The sequence below is a fragment of the Cololabis saira genome, chromosome 8, assembly GCF_033807715.1.
Source record: "Cololabis saira isolate AMF1-May2022 chromosome 8, fColSai1.1, whole genome shotgun sequence".
Taxonomy (NCBI): domain Eukaryota; kingdom Metazoa; phylum Chordata; class Actinopteri; order Beloniformes; family Belonidae; genus Cololabis; species Cololabis saira.
Genome location: NC_084594.1, coordinates 45,971,785 through 45,990,575, shown reverse-complemented (window position 1 = coordinate 45,990,575; position 18,791 = coordinate 45,971,785). Strand labels below are relative to the sequence as shown.

Below are 18,791 nucleotides of genomic sequence, written 5' to 3'. Positions count from 1 at the left end.
TATTTCTGGATCAGCTTCAGCAGAACCAGTTTCCCTTTCAGCAGAAATGAAAAACAGTCAAGTCTTTGATTTAAATCAAACTTTATTTATTTGTTCATCCTGTAAATCAAAGAATTTATTTTCATAGAAAATAAATCTGGCAGTGCTTGTTGCCATGACAGCCACATGCTGAAACAGCAATCAGGGGAGGGAGTCAGTGGAGAAGAACAACATGATTGGTTATGGACTTTCTGCTTCCGTTGCCGAGCAACAGGGCGCTGATCCGCTGTCAGTGTTAGGAAACCAAACAGGTCCAGACTGTTCTCAGCTCAGTACGGCTGGTTCTTGATGAACCTGGTGAACATGGCGAAGGCGGCGATGGGTTTATCCGTTGGAACCATGTGACCTGAACCCTGCAGGGCGTGTCAGAAAAACGTCAGGAAAACACAAAAACAAAAGCATGTAAATGCTGAACACGGATGAGGACGAGCGCGTACCTTCACAGTGAGGAAAGTGATGTTGTTGAAGTCTTTGACAAAACCTCCAACCTGCCGACCGTCAACGTCGTCGTAGAGCCACGTGCGCCTCTGAACCTCCACCTGAGACACACACATGAACAATCTGAACAACGGTCTGGTGGATTTCTCAGCAGAGCTCTGGAGCCGGATCTGCCGCCGGGCTTACGGGCCTTTCCCGTCACGTGAAGACGAGTCTTTGCCTCTTGAATACAGAGTTCATGGAACACTCAGTAACAGCGCTTTTCCACAAGTACAGGGCTTACAGCTTAAGAAAACTCAAATATCCTATCTCAAAAAATTAGAATATTCTGGGAATCTTAATCTTAAACTGTAAACCATAATCAGCAATATTAAAATAATAAAAGGCTTGCAATATTTCAGTTGATTTGTAATGAATCCAGAATGTATGACATTTTTGTTTTTTTAAATTGCATTACAGAAAATAAAGAACTCTATCATAATATTCTAATTTTCTGAGACAGTCCTGTATATCCAGCTGCTCTTTGTTTTGGTTTATGCTACATTCTGCTCCTTTTATCATATTTTTTAAGAGGTCTATTTTAACCATTATTTAATTATCTTGGGTTGTTTTTTTCTAATGTATTTCTTGTTTTACTGTCTGAAGTGTATCATAGAGGGGAGGCCACTTGATAACCCTCTTAGGTTTCTGATCTCTCCAGCACATTTTCTTTTATGTTGTTGTTTTTTTGTTTTTTTTAATTTTCTCTAAACACACTCCATTGTATTTTTTTCTTTTCTTCTTTAAAAAAAATGTGCAAATAAATAAATCAAAATCAAGCATTGCATCTCTAAGATAAGTGGTGATGCATTTCCCTTTTTGTGTCATAGAATAGAATAGAATAGAATAGAACTTTATTAATCCCACAGAGCAGAACTGTGCTTGTGCAGCAGCAAACATACACACGTTAACTGAATTCTCCAGTTCAGGAAGCTGCTTAAAGATCTACTTTTATAAAAAGGTGTGTAGACTTGCTGATGATCCGTATGCAAAAGGTTGATGATGACTGGCTGCAACTTATTCTCTTCAAATCCTCTGGAAGCTGCAAGGTGGTACTTGGTGTTACCCACAAGACTTTACCTCTGGTTTTGGTTAAATAAATAATGGTAGGGTGAGAACAGTTGTATATTGTTGCATTTATCTGATATCAAGACTAAATATAAGATCATTTTAATAATAGTTTGGAGGAGGTTTGACATGTGCCACAGGTCACATTGTAATTTCACGTGAGAGCCTCTAAATGGAGCATCTACAACCCCTGCTGGGGTGGAATGGCATTACATTTCAATTTACTGTGAAATGTTAAAATGCAGACTATTCCAGTTAGAGCATGCTCCGACTTCTCAACACCAAATATGTGCTGCTTGCCTGAACAGGAAAAGTACAGAAGAGTATCAGGGCCATGCAGGAGGAAAAATATTTGAGAGGGGAAGTTTTTTTTTTTATTGTGCACTTGGAGAAAAAAGTCGAAATGTCGAGATTAATGTTGAAATACTACGACAGAGTATTAGGGCCAAACTAAGACAAAAAAAATGGAAATTAAAGCTGCAAGCAGCGATGAACGGGCCCTCGCGCGCGCAACTTTCACCAATAAAAGTCAAGGACTCAAAACCCAGTCCGATGACACCACCCACGACTGTATGTCAAACCATGGAAAAGTTTTTAGTGCAATAACAAAAGTGCAAACAGAAAGTCTGTAGAAAACTTGTAAACATATTTGTGCCTCAAAGGCCATGACTGTAGCGACAGTTGTAGTAAAACAGAACAAAATAACTTATGAACTCAACAGCTCAATGCCATTTTCCGTTGGTATTTTATGACTATTTTCTGACTCTCACAGTAAAACGGAACAAAGTGCGTCCCTTTTCAGCTCAATACGGGACGTACTGTAGTTTATAAATACGGGACGATTCCGTTATTCAAGGGACGGTTGGGAACGCTATACGACACTGTGCTGGACAGAGTTTTCCCAAAAAACTACGGGCTGAAAGAAGTGCCAACAATTGGGACAGAAACATAATTAATCTGATAAATAGTAACAAAGAGTGCTCAATATGCTTTACATTTTCCCCCTTTAATGGACAGGTATTCATATAAGCATCTTTATTAAAAGGGGACACAGTGATTAATGCCAGTGAGATGATGACGGTCTGCAGGTAGCAGGAGAAGATCAGCCTTTTCAAACTCTCACAGTTACAGCTTTACTCTCTCCTCCAGAGGTCAGTGGCTTCACGGGGGTTACTGTTCTGTGTCCAGGGTGATATACTGATAGAAAAACAACAACAAGTTGAGTTACCTGTTGCAGCAGAGACTCTACGAACCACTCGTCCCCCATGAAGTTGCAGGCCATGTCCACGTCCCCGTTGTACACCAGGATCCGGTACTTCTGTAAGCAGAGCAGCACAAGCAGCCGTGAGGACACGCCCCAGCACCCCGGGGACCTCAGCACCCTGGGGACACCCCTGGCACCCCGGGGCCTAATAATGGGTACAGTCTTGAAATACAGGAGCTTAGTGTCCCAGCTTGTGTTGGCATGGATACGTTTATAAGTTGGACCTTTGCTCATTTCCTCCAGGCTCCAGGGCCACCGGTCAGGCCCTGACCTCCTCCTGCTCCTCTCAGACCAGCAGCACCAGCCGGTCCACCGGTCAGGCCCTGACCTCCTGCTGCTCCTCTCAGACCAAGGAGCAGCAGCTACCACCCCCCTGTGCTGAACATTGTGTGGTGATGCGTTCACTGACCAGAGCAGACAGCAGCTTCAGGTACTGGTCCTTCACGTTCATGTAGATGCGCCGGTAGTTCAGGTTCACCTCGGCGCTGCAACACACATGTGGTTTACCCGTCAGTGACGGAGGTGACGGAGGTGACTAGGGTGTAACAATATATCGTGCCAGGAAATTTTGCGGTACAGAAATGTCACGATACGTGTCGTGGAGGTGACAAACTGTATCTGATATTGGGTTATAAATATGAATATATTGTATTTACTAGTAACATCCTATTGGTGCAGCGGGATCACGTGACGACCTCGACCCGCGGACCAAAATCTGACTACGCTCAGAAGAAACTAGTACCGTTTTGCGGTTCCGATCACGAGACTCTTGCGGGGTTTTGAGCTCTGAACTTTTACTTCTAAGGTGAGCATGAATCAATCTTTTTTATGATGTAAAGATTGTGTCGTCCCCAAAGGTGGGAGGATGAAACGATACCGGGTTCACCTTACGGCCTCAGGCTGGAGCAGGTGAAGCTCTGAGCTCTGGCAGAAGATCAATAACAGTCATGTTGCATTTGGAGTTTGGGACTTTTCATAGTTTATGTATTTACTTTTATTTATTTATTTCATTTTAGTTGTTACATTTCTGGAAAAGAAAAAAGTAAAATCATACATGAGAGAAACTATTCAGTTTGTGGGTAAATATTTGTACTTGTATGAAACTGAAGATCATAATGCAAACCTGACATTTACTTTTAGTTCAGTTTATGGAAAATGGTTGGCCTGGCTTTCTCTTTAAAACTTAAACAGTTATAAAGCATAACAAAATGTAACAATAGGGCAAACGCACAGCATTGTTTTTTATTTTGTGTCTTTCAAATAAAAGACAATTTTTTCCAGTCATATGTTCCTCATTCAAGGTTGTTAAAAAAATACTGGTATAATATCGTATCGTTATCGTGACCTCAGTATCGTGTATCGTACCGTATGGTGAGATTAGTGTATAGGTGACGTAGATGGGGTCTCACCTGCAGATGACCCAGGGCAGGGCTTTGGGGCTGATGTGCAGGGCCGTCTTCACGTACGCGTTGTTCAGGTAAAGGGTGGAGGGGGTGGAGTTGGTGCAGGGGGGGTCCAGACGAGCAGACGGATGCACGGCTGCCAGACCTTTCAGCTTCTGCAGAGAGACGGCTGGGGTGAAGCACTGCAGGCCAGCCCACTATGACTGTGTTTCCATGCATCAATAACCCTTTTCTAACCGGAATATTAGCAATAACCCGGTTACACGGCCATGTAAACACCAATAACCCCTTTGAATAACCGGAATTTGAAAAAAAAAAAAAAAAAAAAAAAAGAATAACCGGAATTTGCTGGGTTACCCCTGGGTTACTGCTTTTAAAACCTGAATATTGGGTCATGTAAACGCCAAACGGAATATCCCCATCAAACGGAACAGGAATATGTTTTCTGCACATGCTCTGTTCACAAGGAATCCTGGTCTTTTGAGTCCAGGAAGTTCTTATAAACACGGAGAAACCAAGACCAGGAGGAGACTAATCACTTCATAAATGTAATGAAGGATATGAACATTTCTGCATTTGTAGACGGTAGAAAGTACCGGGATAGAAGATTTACAAGAAGGTGAGAGAAAAGTTGCACGAAGCAGCATTTGTAGGAATGCCAGACCAGATCAAGCTCCGCTGGAAGACGCTGAAAAAGGAGAACTACAGGACCAAGAAACAAAACTACTTCTACTGGGCTGTTGATTATCTTCCGTGCTGCTGTTATTGTTGTTGTTTTGGATTTGGATACAGGAAGAAGAAGCAGAAATGAGGGGAATTGCGTCATGATGTTCTCCGTGCGTCGCTGGTTTGATCCAGATATCCTGAATGATTAATTACCATGTAAACAGGTAACATGTAAACCCTGTTAGCTCACGCATGGAAACAGATTATTCCCAATGTCTCAGTAACCGGAATATTGACCGTAACCCAGATTTTGACTGAATGTAAACGTAGTTTATCATGAGAGAGTTCCACCCACCTGGTTCCAGAGCTGGGTCCACCGGTGGTGGATGAAGCTGTTGCCCAGGTCTCGGATCACCAGCTGCCCGCGCTCCACACTGAAAAGCAGACAGCCGTCAGTCGTCAGGCGGCCGTCGGCCGTCAGTCGTCAGGCGGCCGTCAGGCGGACGTCAGTCAGGCGGCTGTCAGTCAGTCGGACGGCAGTCCCCGGCGCCAGGACGGATCCGGCTGCAGGGGGGGCGGCTCTGCTCACCTGACCCGCTGGTGGACTCCACCGGGACACGAGGCGTACAGGTTGTACATGTTGAGTCCTGAGCTGTAGACGATGTCCTGGACCTCGGAGAGCTGCAGAGGACACACAGAACCGCTGAGACCAGGACACACCCGACCCAGACCAGGACACACCCGACCCAGACCTGCTCACACTCACGCTCTGGCTGCAGTTCTGCTCCGGGTTGTTGTAGAAGTCGCACTTGCCGGCGCTGCAGCAGAAGCTCTGCAGTTGCGACCACAGCCGGCTGCCCAGCAGGCCGTGGTAGTAGGCGAAGTACACCAGAGAGTTGTCGTTCATCTCGTAGCTCGACATCCCGTTTCCCACGGCGATGCCCTGGAAGACCGGCGACAAGTCAACAAGATCCCAGCGATGCCGCTACGACCCCTGCAGCTACCACCCCTGCAGCTACCACCCCTGCAGCTACCACCCCTGCATCTACCGCCCCTGCAGCTACCGCCCCTGCAGTTACCACCCCTGCAGCTACCACCCCTGCAGCTACCGCCCCTGCATCTACCGCCCCTGCAGCTACCACCCCTGCAGCTACCACCCCTGCAGTTACCACCCCTGCAGTTACCACCCCTGCAGCTACCACCCCTGCATCTACCACCCCTGCAGTTACCACCCCTGCATCTACCGCCCCTGCAGCTACCACCCCTGCAGCTACCACCCCTGCATCTACCACCCCTGCAGCTACCACCCCTGCAGCTACCACCCCTGCAGTTACCACCCCTGCAGTTACCACCCCTGCAGCTACCACCCCTGCAGCTACCACCCCTGCAGCTACCACCCCTGCAGCTACCACCCCTGCAGCTAAACTTTCAGTTTGAGCAACTGGAAAACATCTAAAATGGGAAAGAGCTGTTGTGTGATCGACTGTACTCATAGATTTAGCAAGAAATCTGAGTTATCGTTTTACAGACTGCCGAAAAATAATCTTAAGAGAGACAAATGGATCGCTGTAATTCACAGAAACAACTGGATTCCAGGCACCGAAACGTGGATTTGTGGTTCCCATTTTGTATCAGGTAATGTTGGATTTTTGGGTAGCTAACGTTAAACGGTCAAATCATAAAGTTCGGTGTCCTCATCACTTTAATTTCTACAACAAATCCTGCCTTGAAGTTGGACCAAGCGTCAAGACTTTTGTATCTTCAAGCTTTGCTTCGTGTATTTCCCCGGCGTAGAAATTAAGTACATATAAATATCAGGAAACTGGATTTGTGGTCAAATATTAATGTCCATGGACCACTGGTTCTTGGTAACTGTACCAAATATTAATGTCCATGGACCACTGGTTCTTGGTAACTGTACCAAATATTAATGTCCATGGACCACTGGTTCTTAGTAACTGTACCAAATATTAATGTCCATGGACCAATGGTTCTTGGTAACTGTACCAAATATTAATGTCCATGGACCACTGGTTCTTGGGGTAACTGTACCAAATATTAATGTCCATGGACCACTGGTTCTTGGTAACTGTACCAAATATTAATGTCCATGGACCACTGGTTCTTGGGGTAACTGTACCAAATATTAATGTCCATGGACCACTGGTTCTTGGGGTAACTGTACCAAATATTAATGTCCATGGACCACTGGTTCTTGGTAACTGTACGGGTCACTGTCAAGTCCAACTGACTTTAATTTAAGATGATAATCAGCTGTTATTCCGTCTTCTCCACTAGTTGCAGCTGTTTTTACCACTCAGTGTGAGTAAGGGGGCTGGTCCAGGGGGGAAGTGACGTCAATGCAGACCCTCTATTGTTTTACTTTCTCAAGTACTCATTTTCATTGTGGTGAACGGGAGTGTTAACACTGAACCACATGACGTCCCAGGCCCACAGACCTGCAGGTTGAGACTGTCGTCCTCCATCACCCTCTCAGCCAGGGTGGGGATGTAGATCCCGCCGTAGCTCTCCCCCGTCAGGAACAGCTGGTTCTTGGAGAACTCTGGAAACAGCTGGAAGAACTCCTTCAGAGCCAGGTAGTTGTTCATGGACACCTGCAGACAGAACACACCGTCACACCCGCAGGACCGGTAATTCAAGTTGAGGAATGTGGCTGTATTCAGCAGAGTTAGCACAATGGTGTGAAATAGAAAGTTGAAATTCTAAGATGAAAATGAGTTTTAAAAAAGAAATACATAAATATCTGATTTTATAAACTCACTACAGAAGAGTATTAGGGCCATGCAGGAGAAAAAATATTTGAGGGGGGAAGATTTTATTTTTTATTGTGTACTTCGAGAAAAAAGTCAAAATGTCGAGATTAATGTTGAAGTACAATTTTGAGAAAAAAGTCAACCCACAACCCAGAAATTGTGTTATAAAACCTACAGGGAGAGAAACCAGAACCTGCAGGTTTATAAAGAAAGAAAAAAAAAAAAAAAACCTGACCTCGCGCGTGCAATTTTCACCAATGAAGGTCAATGACTCAAAACTACGTCCGATGACACCACCACGACTCTTTGTCAAACCATTCAGAAGTTATGGCCGAAAATAGGGACTATCAAATATCGACCAATCAGAAGAAGGGGCGGGGCTAATTTGCATCAATTAAGTTCAAGTACTCAAAACAGAGTCCGATGACACCACCCACGAGTCTTTATGTCAAACCATTCAAAAGTTATGGCAGAAAGTCAATCAGATGAAGGGGGGCGCTCTTTTTGGTGTCTATCGTCACCACGGTAACACTTTTGACTGAGAAAAGTAATGCGCATCGTCGCCGGATGGAGACGCACATTTTGATGTATAACATACATGGGTGCACATTACGGTTCGGGCCGTATTAACTGCCGAAGAAGTGGTATAAATTGCGCCAAAATTACACGATTAATTCAAAATGGCCGACTTCCTGTTCGGTTTCGGCCATGGCGCCAAGAGACTTTTCTTTAAGTTGCGCCATGATACAGGTGTGTACCGATTTTTGTGCATGTACGTCAAACCGTATTGTGCGGCTTGATGTACGAAGTTTTCTAGGGGGCGCTGTTGAGCCATTAGGCCACGCCCATTAATGCAAACCATTAAATATCACATTTTTCACCAGGCCTAGCTTGCATGCAAAATTTGGTGACTTTTGGGGCACGTTTAGGGGGAAAAAAGGCCCTCCTTTCATCATAAGAACAACGAGGAAAATAATGAAAACGATAACAAGAACGAGAACATCTCCTACAGATACAATAGGGCCTTCGCACTGTAAGTGCTCGGGCCCTAATAAATAAAAACACATACCTACACCTCATGATTTCTGACTTTAGGAAGCATTTCCTTTTAGACAGCAACAGTTGATGCATATCTGAGTCATAACTTAACCTCTTCCCTGTGACGTACAGAAATATTATCCTTCAGGTGGCCTCAAATGAAGAAAACTCCTCCCCTCTCTACCGAGTATTGAGGTTACTGTGTAGCCTGAGCTAACGTCTGGAACACATGATGGAGCGTTTCTGGACTCACCTCGGTGTCGTTGGTGGCGTATTTCGTATCGTCTGAGTACGAGAAGCCGACCCCCACTGGAGACTCCAGGTACAACATGTTGGCAATCTGCAAACGAACCAATCAGCTGTCAGGTCAGGCTTCAGCGTGGGCCACTACCATGAGTCATGTGACCTACCTTGTTCCAGGAGTACGGGTTGTAGAGCAGCGTTGCTCCGTCCTCCTGGATCTGAGCACACACAAACACTGGCCACCGTTACAAGATGTTTTTTAATTCGGAATTCATTATTCAGAATTAAATCATTCCAAATTAAACAATTTTCCTTCGAGTTTACATGGAAATAGTAATTCTGAATTGAGGTTTATATGGTCTTTCTCCAATTCCTCTTAAGGTCTGGGGGTTGGGAAGGTTCTGATTGGATAGGGGGGGCGGAACGGAAGTTAAACTACTGGAAGAAAAACTAACTTAGCTGCTACAACTTTGAAAAGCTCACAATTTTGATGTTTCCTGTTTCCATCTGTTCTTTTAATTATTTCCAGGTCCTCCAAGCTATTTATTAAATAAATGGTCTCTGCTCTTGACCAGCGTTTACTGCGTGCTGCCATCTTGAAACTTTGTTTGGAAAACCAGCCCAGCGCGGAACATAAGCGTCCAGAATTAATTTAAAGAGGAATGAATGAATACATGATCACAGAATTTTTCTATTCTGATTTAAAATCGGAATAAACCAGGAATTAAGTTTAATTCGGAATGGCTATTTTCATTCGGAATTAGGTGTTTACGTGGTCATTTTTACTCATTTTAAATCAGATTTAATTTTAATTCAGAATTGAAGAGGAATTAAAGTTCCCATGTAAAGGCACTGACTGTGGTCTCGACATCATGCTGACACATCCAGGACTGGGTCCAGGGAGACGACGGTCACCTACCAGGAAGGGGCCGTGTTCGGTCAGGAACCCGTCCAGGGAGCTGCACCCAGGACCTCCGTTCAGCCACAGCACCAGCGGGTCGGAGGCCGGGTCCTTCTGGGACTCCACGAACCTGAACACAAGCTCCGCTTAAAAGCACGCAGGCGCTTGCAACACTACGGAAGGCTCTAGCAGTGTTGTCCCGATCACGCCATTTTCAAAACATCGGTATCGGCCAAAAAAGTATCGGCGGATAGTACCTAGTTATTAATGTTTTTAATATATATTAAATCGTTTTATATATCGTTGGACATGTTGCTACTATGGAAAACTTGGACTGTAACATTGCTCTGACACTTGGCATGATGATCGCCAAGAGATGTTTCCTAAAACTGTGGAAATGTGACTCAGCCCCAAGTTTGAGGCTTGGTTGAAGGAACTCATAAAGACTGAGACATGAACTATGTGGCATTCTCCTGAAGTTCTCCAGGGTTTGGAACCCAGTACTAGAGCATTAAGGACCAACGATGCCCTTCTCTTCTCCTACCCTGCTGGGAACTTTTTTGACAAATTTAATAAAATATATACGTCTAAAATAATAGATAAATATAGAACACTAATATAAATTATCTTGATAACCCAACAGAAACTAAACCTTAATTATTACCAACTATATATTTATTATGACAAGCTATTGTCTAAATTATGCTGTCCTCAATCATGAGTGACCACATTTATTTTCTTCTCTTCTTTGTTCATTTTCTTTGTTTTGTTCAGCCTATACCTTTTTGGTCTTAAAAAAAAAAGAAATGTATGTATGTATGTATGTATGTATGTATGTATGTATGTATGTATGTATGTATGTATATTATATATATATATATACATACATACATACATACAGACCTGTGTGTACACATATACAGTGTGTATATGCAAATATCTTTAATGGAAATGACCAAAACAAAAATAAACTACTACTACTACTAACTGATAGGTTGGTCTGTAGTGCAGTGGAAATGGTGACACCATTGAAACTATTTTCTGCCCCTCCTTAGTTTAATGTAATTTAATATATATATATATATATATATATATATATATATATATATATAAATAAATTTTTTTTTTGTTTATTGTGTTTGATTGTGTCTTTGTCTAATTATATTTGTTGTTGCCTTACTGTCCTGTGTGATTGCCCTTGTTTGATGTAAAAAATGTATAAATAAAATGTTCAAAGCAGAACATTGAGAGGAACTTTATTATTTGAAAAACCGAAAACCCGAACCAATGTAAAAAAAAAAAAAAAAAATCACTGTATCTGTCAAAGGGGTTAACATCTGGAACAACTGTCCTGTAAATATCAAATCATGTTGGACACTATTCAGGCTTAAAAGACTTTATAAAAATTTGGTAATTTCTCGTTATGGTATGGAAAATTAAGTTTGCCAACTTCAATACTGTTATATTTTGAGTTTTGAGCTATGCGCTATTTTTTATTTTTTGCTATGATGGGAAATGTAAGTTATTTTTGAGTTTTGAGCTCTGTGCCTTTCTTTATTTTGCTGTTAGGATATTTGAGTTTACTGATTTATTTATTTATTGGCTTTGTCTCGAACACAACAAAACCCAATCAAATTAAAAGCATCAGAATAAAAAAAAATAAAAGCAAAACAATTTAACAGTCTCATTCAAAAATAAAACACACAGCAAAACAATGTGTTCGAGAGGGAACAGGAGGAAGCAGAACGCTTATTTAGTCCTGTCCCTTCCTCACAATATCATATATAAACTATAAAAATTAAATAAAATTAAAAGAAAAGAAAAAGAAAAAAGAAAAGAAAGCAAGGAAAAAAAAAAAAAAATAACAAAAAATAAATAAATACAACACAAACAACCAATAAGCGATATCAGTAATTATAATCATAATTGAACCGGTCTCCTCAATATCCTAAATTCCAGAGTCCATCTCCCAGTCACCTCTACACTGATCCACAAACAGCCTTGAATGCTGGCAGTTATATTTGTGTCATATATACTCCATTCACAATAAAACAAAATAATAATCAAAGAAATACATATGTAATGTGAATTACTTTCCTTAGAGGTCCCCATTATTATACTTGTCAAGAATTGCTTTCTTGTATGTGTTTTTAAACTGTATAGAGTTAGTACTATGTTTGATTTTATCATCTAGACCATTCCACAAAGTTACCCCACAAACTGATATGCACATAGTTTTAAGAGTAGTGCGTACACATGGTTGTTTAAAATGTAATTTTCCTCTCAGACTATATTGTCCTTCATTAGCTTGAAACATTTTTTGAATGTTTTCAGGCAGTGTATTATTTCTTGCTTTGAACATTATTATTGCTGTTCTAATTTTCACTAAGTCCATAAATTTCAAAGTCTGTAATTTAAGAAATAGAGGATTGGTGTGCTCGAGATACCCAGCATGATTTATTATCCTTACTGCTCTTTTTTGCAATGTGCATATCCTTTGTAAGGTGCTCTTGTAAGTATTACCCCAGATTTCAACACAATAGATCAGATATGGTAATATGAGTGCACAGTACAGATTGTATAGTGTTGTTTGGTTCAAGATGTGTCTACATTTATTCAGCACTCCAATACTCCTTGCCATCTTAGAACACAGATACCTAATGTGGGCCTTCCAGCATAACTTGTGGTCTATTAAGACACCCAAAAATGTGTTTTCATAAACTCTTTCTAATAAAACATTATTCATTTCTATTTGAACATCTTCATTCATTTTACGATTTCCAAATAACATAAATTTAGTTTTCTTCAAATTCAATGATAACTTATTTGTATCAAACCAACATTTTAATTTAACCAATTCATTCGTGACCACTTCCACGAGCTGCGGCAAGTCTTCTCCAGAACAAAAAATATTTGTGTCATCCGCAAATACAACAAACTTAAGTACATTTGAAACTTTACAAATATCATTGATATACAAAATAAAAAGTTTTGGGCCTAAGACTGACCCTTGTGGGACACCACAGGTAATATTAAGACTCTTAGACTTATGCTGACCCATCTGCACAAATTGACGCCTGTTTTTAATGTAGCTCTTAATCCAATCAGATGCAACCCCTCTTATGCCATGCCGCTCCAGTTTTTTTAGTAGTATCTCATGATCAATTGTGTCAAATGCTTTTTTTAGGTCAACAAATATTCCCATAGCATATTTCTTATCCTCTATACAGTTTGTTATTTCCTCTACCAACTCAATTAATGCCATGGAAGTTGATCTGCCCGACCTAAACCCATACTGACTGTCCATTAATATATTGTTTTTTTCAATGAAATTATCCAGTCTTGTAACAAAAAGTTTTTCGATTATTTTTGAGAACTGAGAAAGCAAGGATACAGGTCTATAGTTGGTGAACAGTTGTTTGTCACCATCTTTATACAACGGAATTACTTTAGCCACTTTCATTTTTTCTGGAAATGTTCCTGTTTTGAATGATAAATTACATAAGTGAGTTAGCGGTTTCACAATTCCATGTATTATTTTCTTTACAAGAAACATATCAATATCATTCCAATCTTTTGATAATTCATTTAAAAGGTCTTGAGCGTTGCTCTTATGTATTCAGTAAAAGGGGGAGATATATATATATATATATATATATATATATATATATATATATATATATAAGCCTTGCTTCTACCTACACCCTTTCAGTTACAAAAATATACCGAAATAAACAGAGGTGGTAGTAAGAAGTTACATCTACTCCGTTACATTTACTTGAGTAAGTTTTGGGAAATTTTGTACTTTTAGGAGTAGTTTTGAATCACTATACTTTTTACTTTTACTTGAGTAGATTTGTGAAGGAGAAACTGTTCCTCTTCCTCCGCTACATTAGGCTACGTTGAGCTGTTACTTTTCTTTTATCCCTTTTATCCACGTACGCGTCAATCTCATGACATCACTGAGTGATTCTTTGGGAAAAATGTTTGTTTTTGCATGTTTTGTCACATTTACACAGACTCAAACACACACAGAGTTTCTATGAGTTCATGTTTGTTCTAGTTCTGCATGGGTTAAAAAAGAAAAGTACAAAGGCTTGAAATTTTGTGCTACTTGTGCTTAATTTATTTTTTTATTCTGTTATTATTTTATATATTTTATTATTTATTAAAGTACTTGAATTTACTTTAAGATTTTTAATTTAAGCTATTTTTTATTTATTTTAATTTATTTTATTATTGTATTGATTTAATTTGCCTGAAGATGATTATTTTGTACTTTTGTCTGTTTAAATGGTTGCATTAAAAAAAAAAAAAAAAAGACGTTACTCAGTACTTGAGTAGTTTTTTCACCAAGTACTTTTTTACTTTTACTCAAGTCATTATTTGGATGACTACTTTTTACTTCTACTTGAGTCATATTATTCTGAAGTAACAGTACTTTTACTTGAGTACAATTTTTGGCTACTCTACCACCTCTGGAAATAAATAAACATTCATTCATTCAAAAAAAAAAGAAGAAAAAAAAAAGCATGCCGGTGCCGCTGAACTCCTCCTTGTCAGCACCCAGGGGTGAGAGTGTCAGGTACTGACCAGTAGTGCAGATGTTTCCCATCAGCCACACTCAGGTACCCGGAGAACTGCCGGAAACTGGGCTGTTTCTCCAGCCCAGGCAGGAACGTGATCTCATCCGCCGCCGGAGCGGCGTCACTGGCCAGCAGAGATGACAGGAAGTACCAAAGAAGAAGATGCATCTGAAACCATGGAGGAAATGATGTCACCACACAGGAAACCGGGCTGGAATCAACGTCACAAACACCTGCACCTGTAAGCAGTGGAGTGGTGACATCAACAACGCCTGGACCTCCACAGGGAGCAACGCTGACCATTTCAGACCTACGATTGTAACTCATTCTGATCAAATCTGTCCAAACATCTCAATTTCCAGACGTTGCTACTGAAACAAGACGAGTGGAGCTCCACCGGGACCTTATCGCAGAGTCGGCCCAAGTAATAAGTGAAGTTAGCGGCTGCTTAGGGCCCCGTGACCACTAGGGGGGCCCCAAGAGTTAAAAAATAAAATAAAAAATTATTTTTTATGCGTGAGTGATGATTCATACATTATCAAAGGTATGTTATTGTACAAAAACACAATAAATATTATTACATAGACAATATTATGTGAACAGACTAGAGTACTGCTGGCATATTGACTGCTGCCTCTCGGCTCTATTTGTTTGATTTTATTTGTTTATTCTATTTAATAATGTCTGTTTTTGTACATCTGAATTTATTCTTATATGGAGAACATATTGACGAGGTATTGACGGCTGTATCTGTCATAATCACAGTACAGGCCACCGATTGGTCGGGGGGTTGGAGTCAGACATCTGAGTCAGGAGGAGGAAATCAGAGAGAGAGCGACTCGTGGCTTCCTCATTTTATTCAACAGGCAACGGCAGCAAAAGTCTGTTTGGTGATCCAACTCTAGACGGAGATAAGGAACGACCAGATCTACCAGGAGCTCTGTCTCTTCATAGATGCTCACGGCTCCAGCTGACTTTTCAGCAGCGCAGAGACAAACTAACAAAAAAAAAAAACGTTGCCCCTTGAAGCTTCTCTCACTCTCATTTTTTAACTTGATATGGAACACAAGCCACAGACCCAGCAGCACATCTATCATCTCCTCCAGGTTCTACATCTTTAGTGTTGTTGTCTTCTTCATTTAGATACACAATCAAATACGTCACAGCAGCTTCTCCAACCTCCTACTTCTGCTCCAGGTGCTGAATTGTTACGGAAAAGAAACCAGGCTGAGTTGAGATGAGTAGAACCGAGTAGGTGCTGGTGGAAAAGCTCCATAAGATGGTTTAGTGCAGGGGTGGCCAATCCTGGTCCTGGAGAGCCCCTATCCAGCATGTTTTAGCTGTTTCCCTGCTTCAACACACCGTGATAAAAGTAGCTGTGTCACCAAAAGAGTTGTCCAGGCCTTTATGACAAGCTGAGGGTGATGATTAATTAGAATCAGGTGTGAGGAAGCAGGAAACATCTAAACATGCAGGATAGGGGCTCTCGGGGACCAGGATTGTCCACCCCTGGTTTAGAGAGTTTTTCCTTTCTGACTAGTTTCCTAGTTGGATTCACAAATGTGCAGCTGTTTATTCCCTCTTTAAGTGCGACAACATCAATAGAGGAATGAACTCCTGAAACCACATTTACACTGATGACGTCGCTGCAGCGTGCTCTCAGAGGAAGTTTCACTCAGACTGAATCAGATTAAACCGTCTATACCAGTTAATGAAGGGCTGAGAGGACGGACATTAGAGTTAATTACATTTGATTTATATACCGTCTATTACAACACAAGTCTGTAGGACCTTTACAGAGACCAGAACATAAACAACATGGTTAGTTAGTAAAAATTTAACAAGGAGTCAGAACCAGGACAACCGGGTCAGAACCGGGTCAGAACCACCGTTATTGAAACTGCTGGTTTCGGTTTCAGGACTGAGCTTTTTCCGGTTTGGGGGTCGGTTTTGTTCATTTTCGTTAAGAAAATAGTTTCTGTCAGCAACAGAAAAACCACTAAAATACTTTAGTTCTACAATACTTTAGTATTTTAGTACTAAAATACTGTTGATAAAATCATGAACCACGGAGCGGAACAACGTCGCAGTAAAGACTGATTTATGGTTCCGCGTTACACCGACGCAGAGCGTACGCCGTAGGTAACGCGACGACGCGCACCGTATGCCGTACGCTACGGCGTAGCTCTGCGTCGATTTAACGCGGAACCATAAATCAGGCTTAAACCTTAACCACGGCAGAAGGAGGACGAGGTTCTGGACCAGGTTCTCGACCAGGTTCTGGACCAGGTTCTGGACCGGTGCTCACCTTGAACTCGTCCGGGACCTGCTGGTCCACCTGCTGGTCCCGTTGCTGCTGTTACTGCTGGTCTCGGTCTCAGCGCCGTCGGTCTGACCTGGGGAAACGTCCGCGGGTCATGTGACTAGCAGCAGGTCACGTGACCGGCTACAGCAGCAGGTCACGTGACCAGCTCGGCCGGTTTTCACGTGACGTTCAGTTGCGAAACTATCACATCACGGAACCACAAATCAGTGTTCCTCTTGGTTAATGTCATTCTTTTACTGGTTAAATATCATATAGGCCTACACTGTTGTAAGTGGAGAAAAATGAAGCCCTCTTTGCAATGTCTTTTAAATGATTTCAAACGTTTTTTTTTGTCTCTATAAAAGAAATTAAATAACTCTTGTAAATGACAGTAAATTGGTTTAACTGCCACCTGGTGGTCAGTTTTCAGTAGTGTGGTTTAGCGGGGAATGCAGAGGTAGAAAGGGGAGGTGATAGTCTTACATTTGAAAGCATTAAAGTTGGTTTACAAGTGGAGGACAAAAAAATACACTTTGGAATTAATAATTAAATTATATTGGCTAATTTCTTTATTCATAAATGTCGCTTTTTGAAAATGAATCCAATCTTATCTTATTGCATATGTAAACGAAATAATTCAGTACAAAAAATATTTAAAATCTTGCATGATTCAAAAAGCCCAGCATCTTCAGAAGTATCATTGTACCCTAATTCCTGACTGGTTGCGTTTATTTATTTTTTTGTTTGTTTGCTTGTTTATTCCTTTTCTTTCTTTTTCGCTGGGTATCTTTTGTTTTACTCATTGGTTGCTCAGTGTTCTTTGATGAAAATGTTCTTTTGGAATGTATAATGTGCCTTGTTTTTTTTTTGTAAAATCAATGAGAAAATTTAAATAAATAAAAAAATAATAAAAAAGAACGGGGAGGTGATCATGCGCGGATTACAGTAATTGCATTTGAGATAAACCAACAGGGCAGATAGGTTATATTTGTTGGAGAAGGCATGACCCGCCGTATACTGCCTCTGATTGACTTACCCTGATGTTCTAAGTTAGAATATCAGTGTAAATGAGACCCGGCGGCATGGGCGGGCATTGGGGGGCCGTGCCCGCCCACGGAGTCAACCGTGCCCGCCCTGGAGTAAAAGCAAATTTCTCTGTTTATTCAAAGATCTCAAGTCTCACGCATTGAGCGTGAGACACACGCATTTCAACCAGTTCACACGCTCACACACCACACCTGACATTTCTCACGCTGAGAAGTGATAAAGTCGAGCGCACAGAAATTACTGAACGGGCGGGGCGGAGGATGATTTCTCCGCTGAGTTTACAGCGGTCCCGCGTCAGCGACCTACCAGCCAATCAGAAAATAGTATGTCTTGTTGCTGGGCAGTTTTTTTTTCCCGCTGCGTGCTCGTTCCATGGATGCGCGTGCACGCACAGGTTGCAGACGAGTTGGAACTGGAAAAGCAAAGCAAGGTATACGGTAGGTAACTACTTCATTTATTATCATTCACTAGGTTAGTCATTGGCAAACTGTAAGTCTTCACTTATTGGGTCTCCTAATTTTTTATTAATTCAGCGGCGGTTTTGTAGTCTGGCCTTCACTGATGCTTCGTTTATTGACCAAAAAAAGAATAGGGGAAGCTAGTGCACCTATTTTGTATGGAAACCTAATGATGCAAATCAAATTAAAATGAGTCACACCACCAAATAAACCACAATTTATGTGTGTTCTATTTGAAATAAATCCAAAAGTTGAGTTCATAAAGTAACTTTCTTTGTATTCATTTGATTCCCAATCAACATACACTGGTAAGAGTTGCTTTACATTGTTAATATGGTCTTAAAAACTGTTGTGAAATGCAAAATAATAGAATTTTATACATGCAAATATGTGATTAATTACTGAAATTCAGCCATTAATCACGATTAAAGAAAAATTCATCGCTTGACAGCCCTAGAAAAAAGTAATCATGTATTCTTCCAATCCTCATATGTGAGTTTGTCTACAAAATACAAATAGCCC

At 41.1% G+C, this 18,791-nt stretch overlaps 1 protein-coding gene across 1 annotated transcript; it reads right to left on the bottom strand.

Annotated features, from left to right (window-relative positions):
* Nucleotides 1-64: 64 nt before the first annotated feature.
* On the bottom strand, nt 65-16,898 carry ctsa (cathepsin A). The gene is made up of 14 exons (XM_061728757.1): nt 16,768-16,898; nt 14,467-14,627; nt 9,892-10,003; nt 9,140-9,190; nt 8,983-9,069; nt 7,377-7,532; nt 5,684-5,860; nt 5,507-5,598; nt 5,273-5,351; nt 4,258-4,406; nt 3,258-3,333; nt 2,813-2,902; nt 477-578; nt 65-392 (listed from the first exon to the last, which is right to left on the bottom strand). The coding sequence occupies exons 2-14, from the start codon at nt 14,625-14,627 to the stop codon at nt 309-311; spliced, it is 1,416 nt and encodes a 471-aa protein (XP_061584741.1). The 5' UTR covers nt 16,768-16,898; the 3' UTR covers nt 65-308.
* Nucleotides 16,899-18,791: the final 1,893 nt, after the last annotated feature.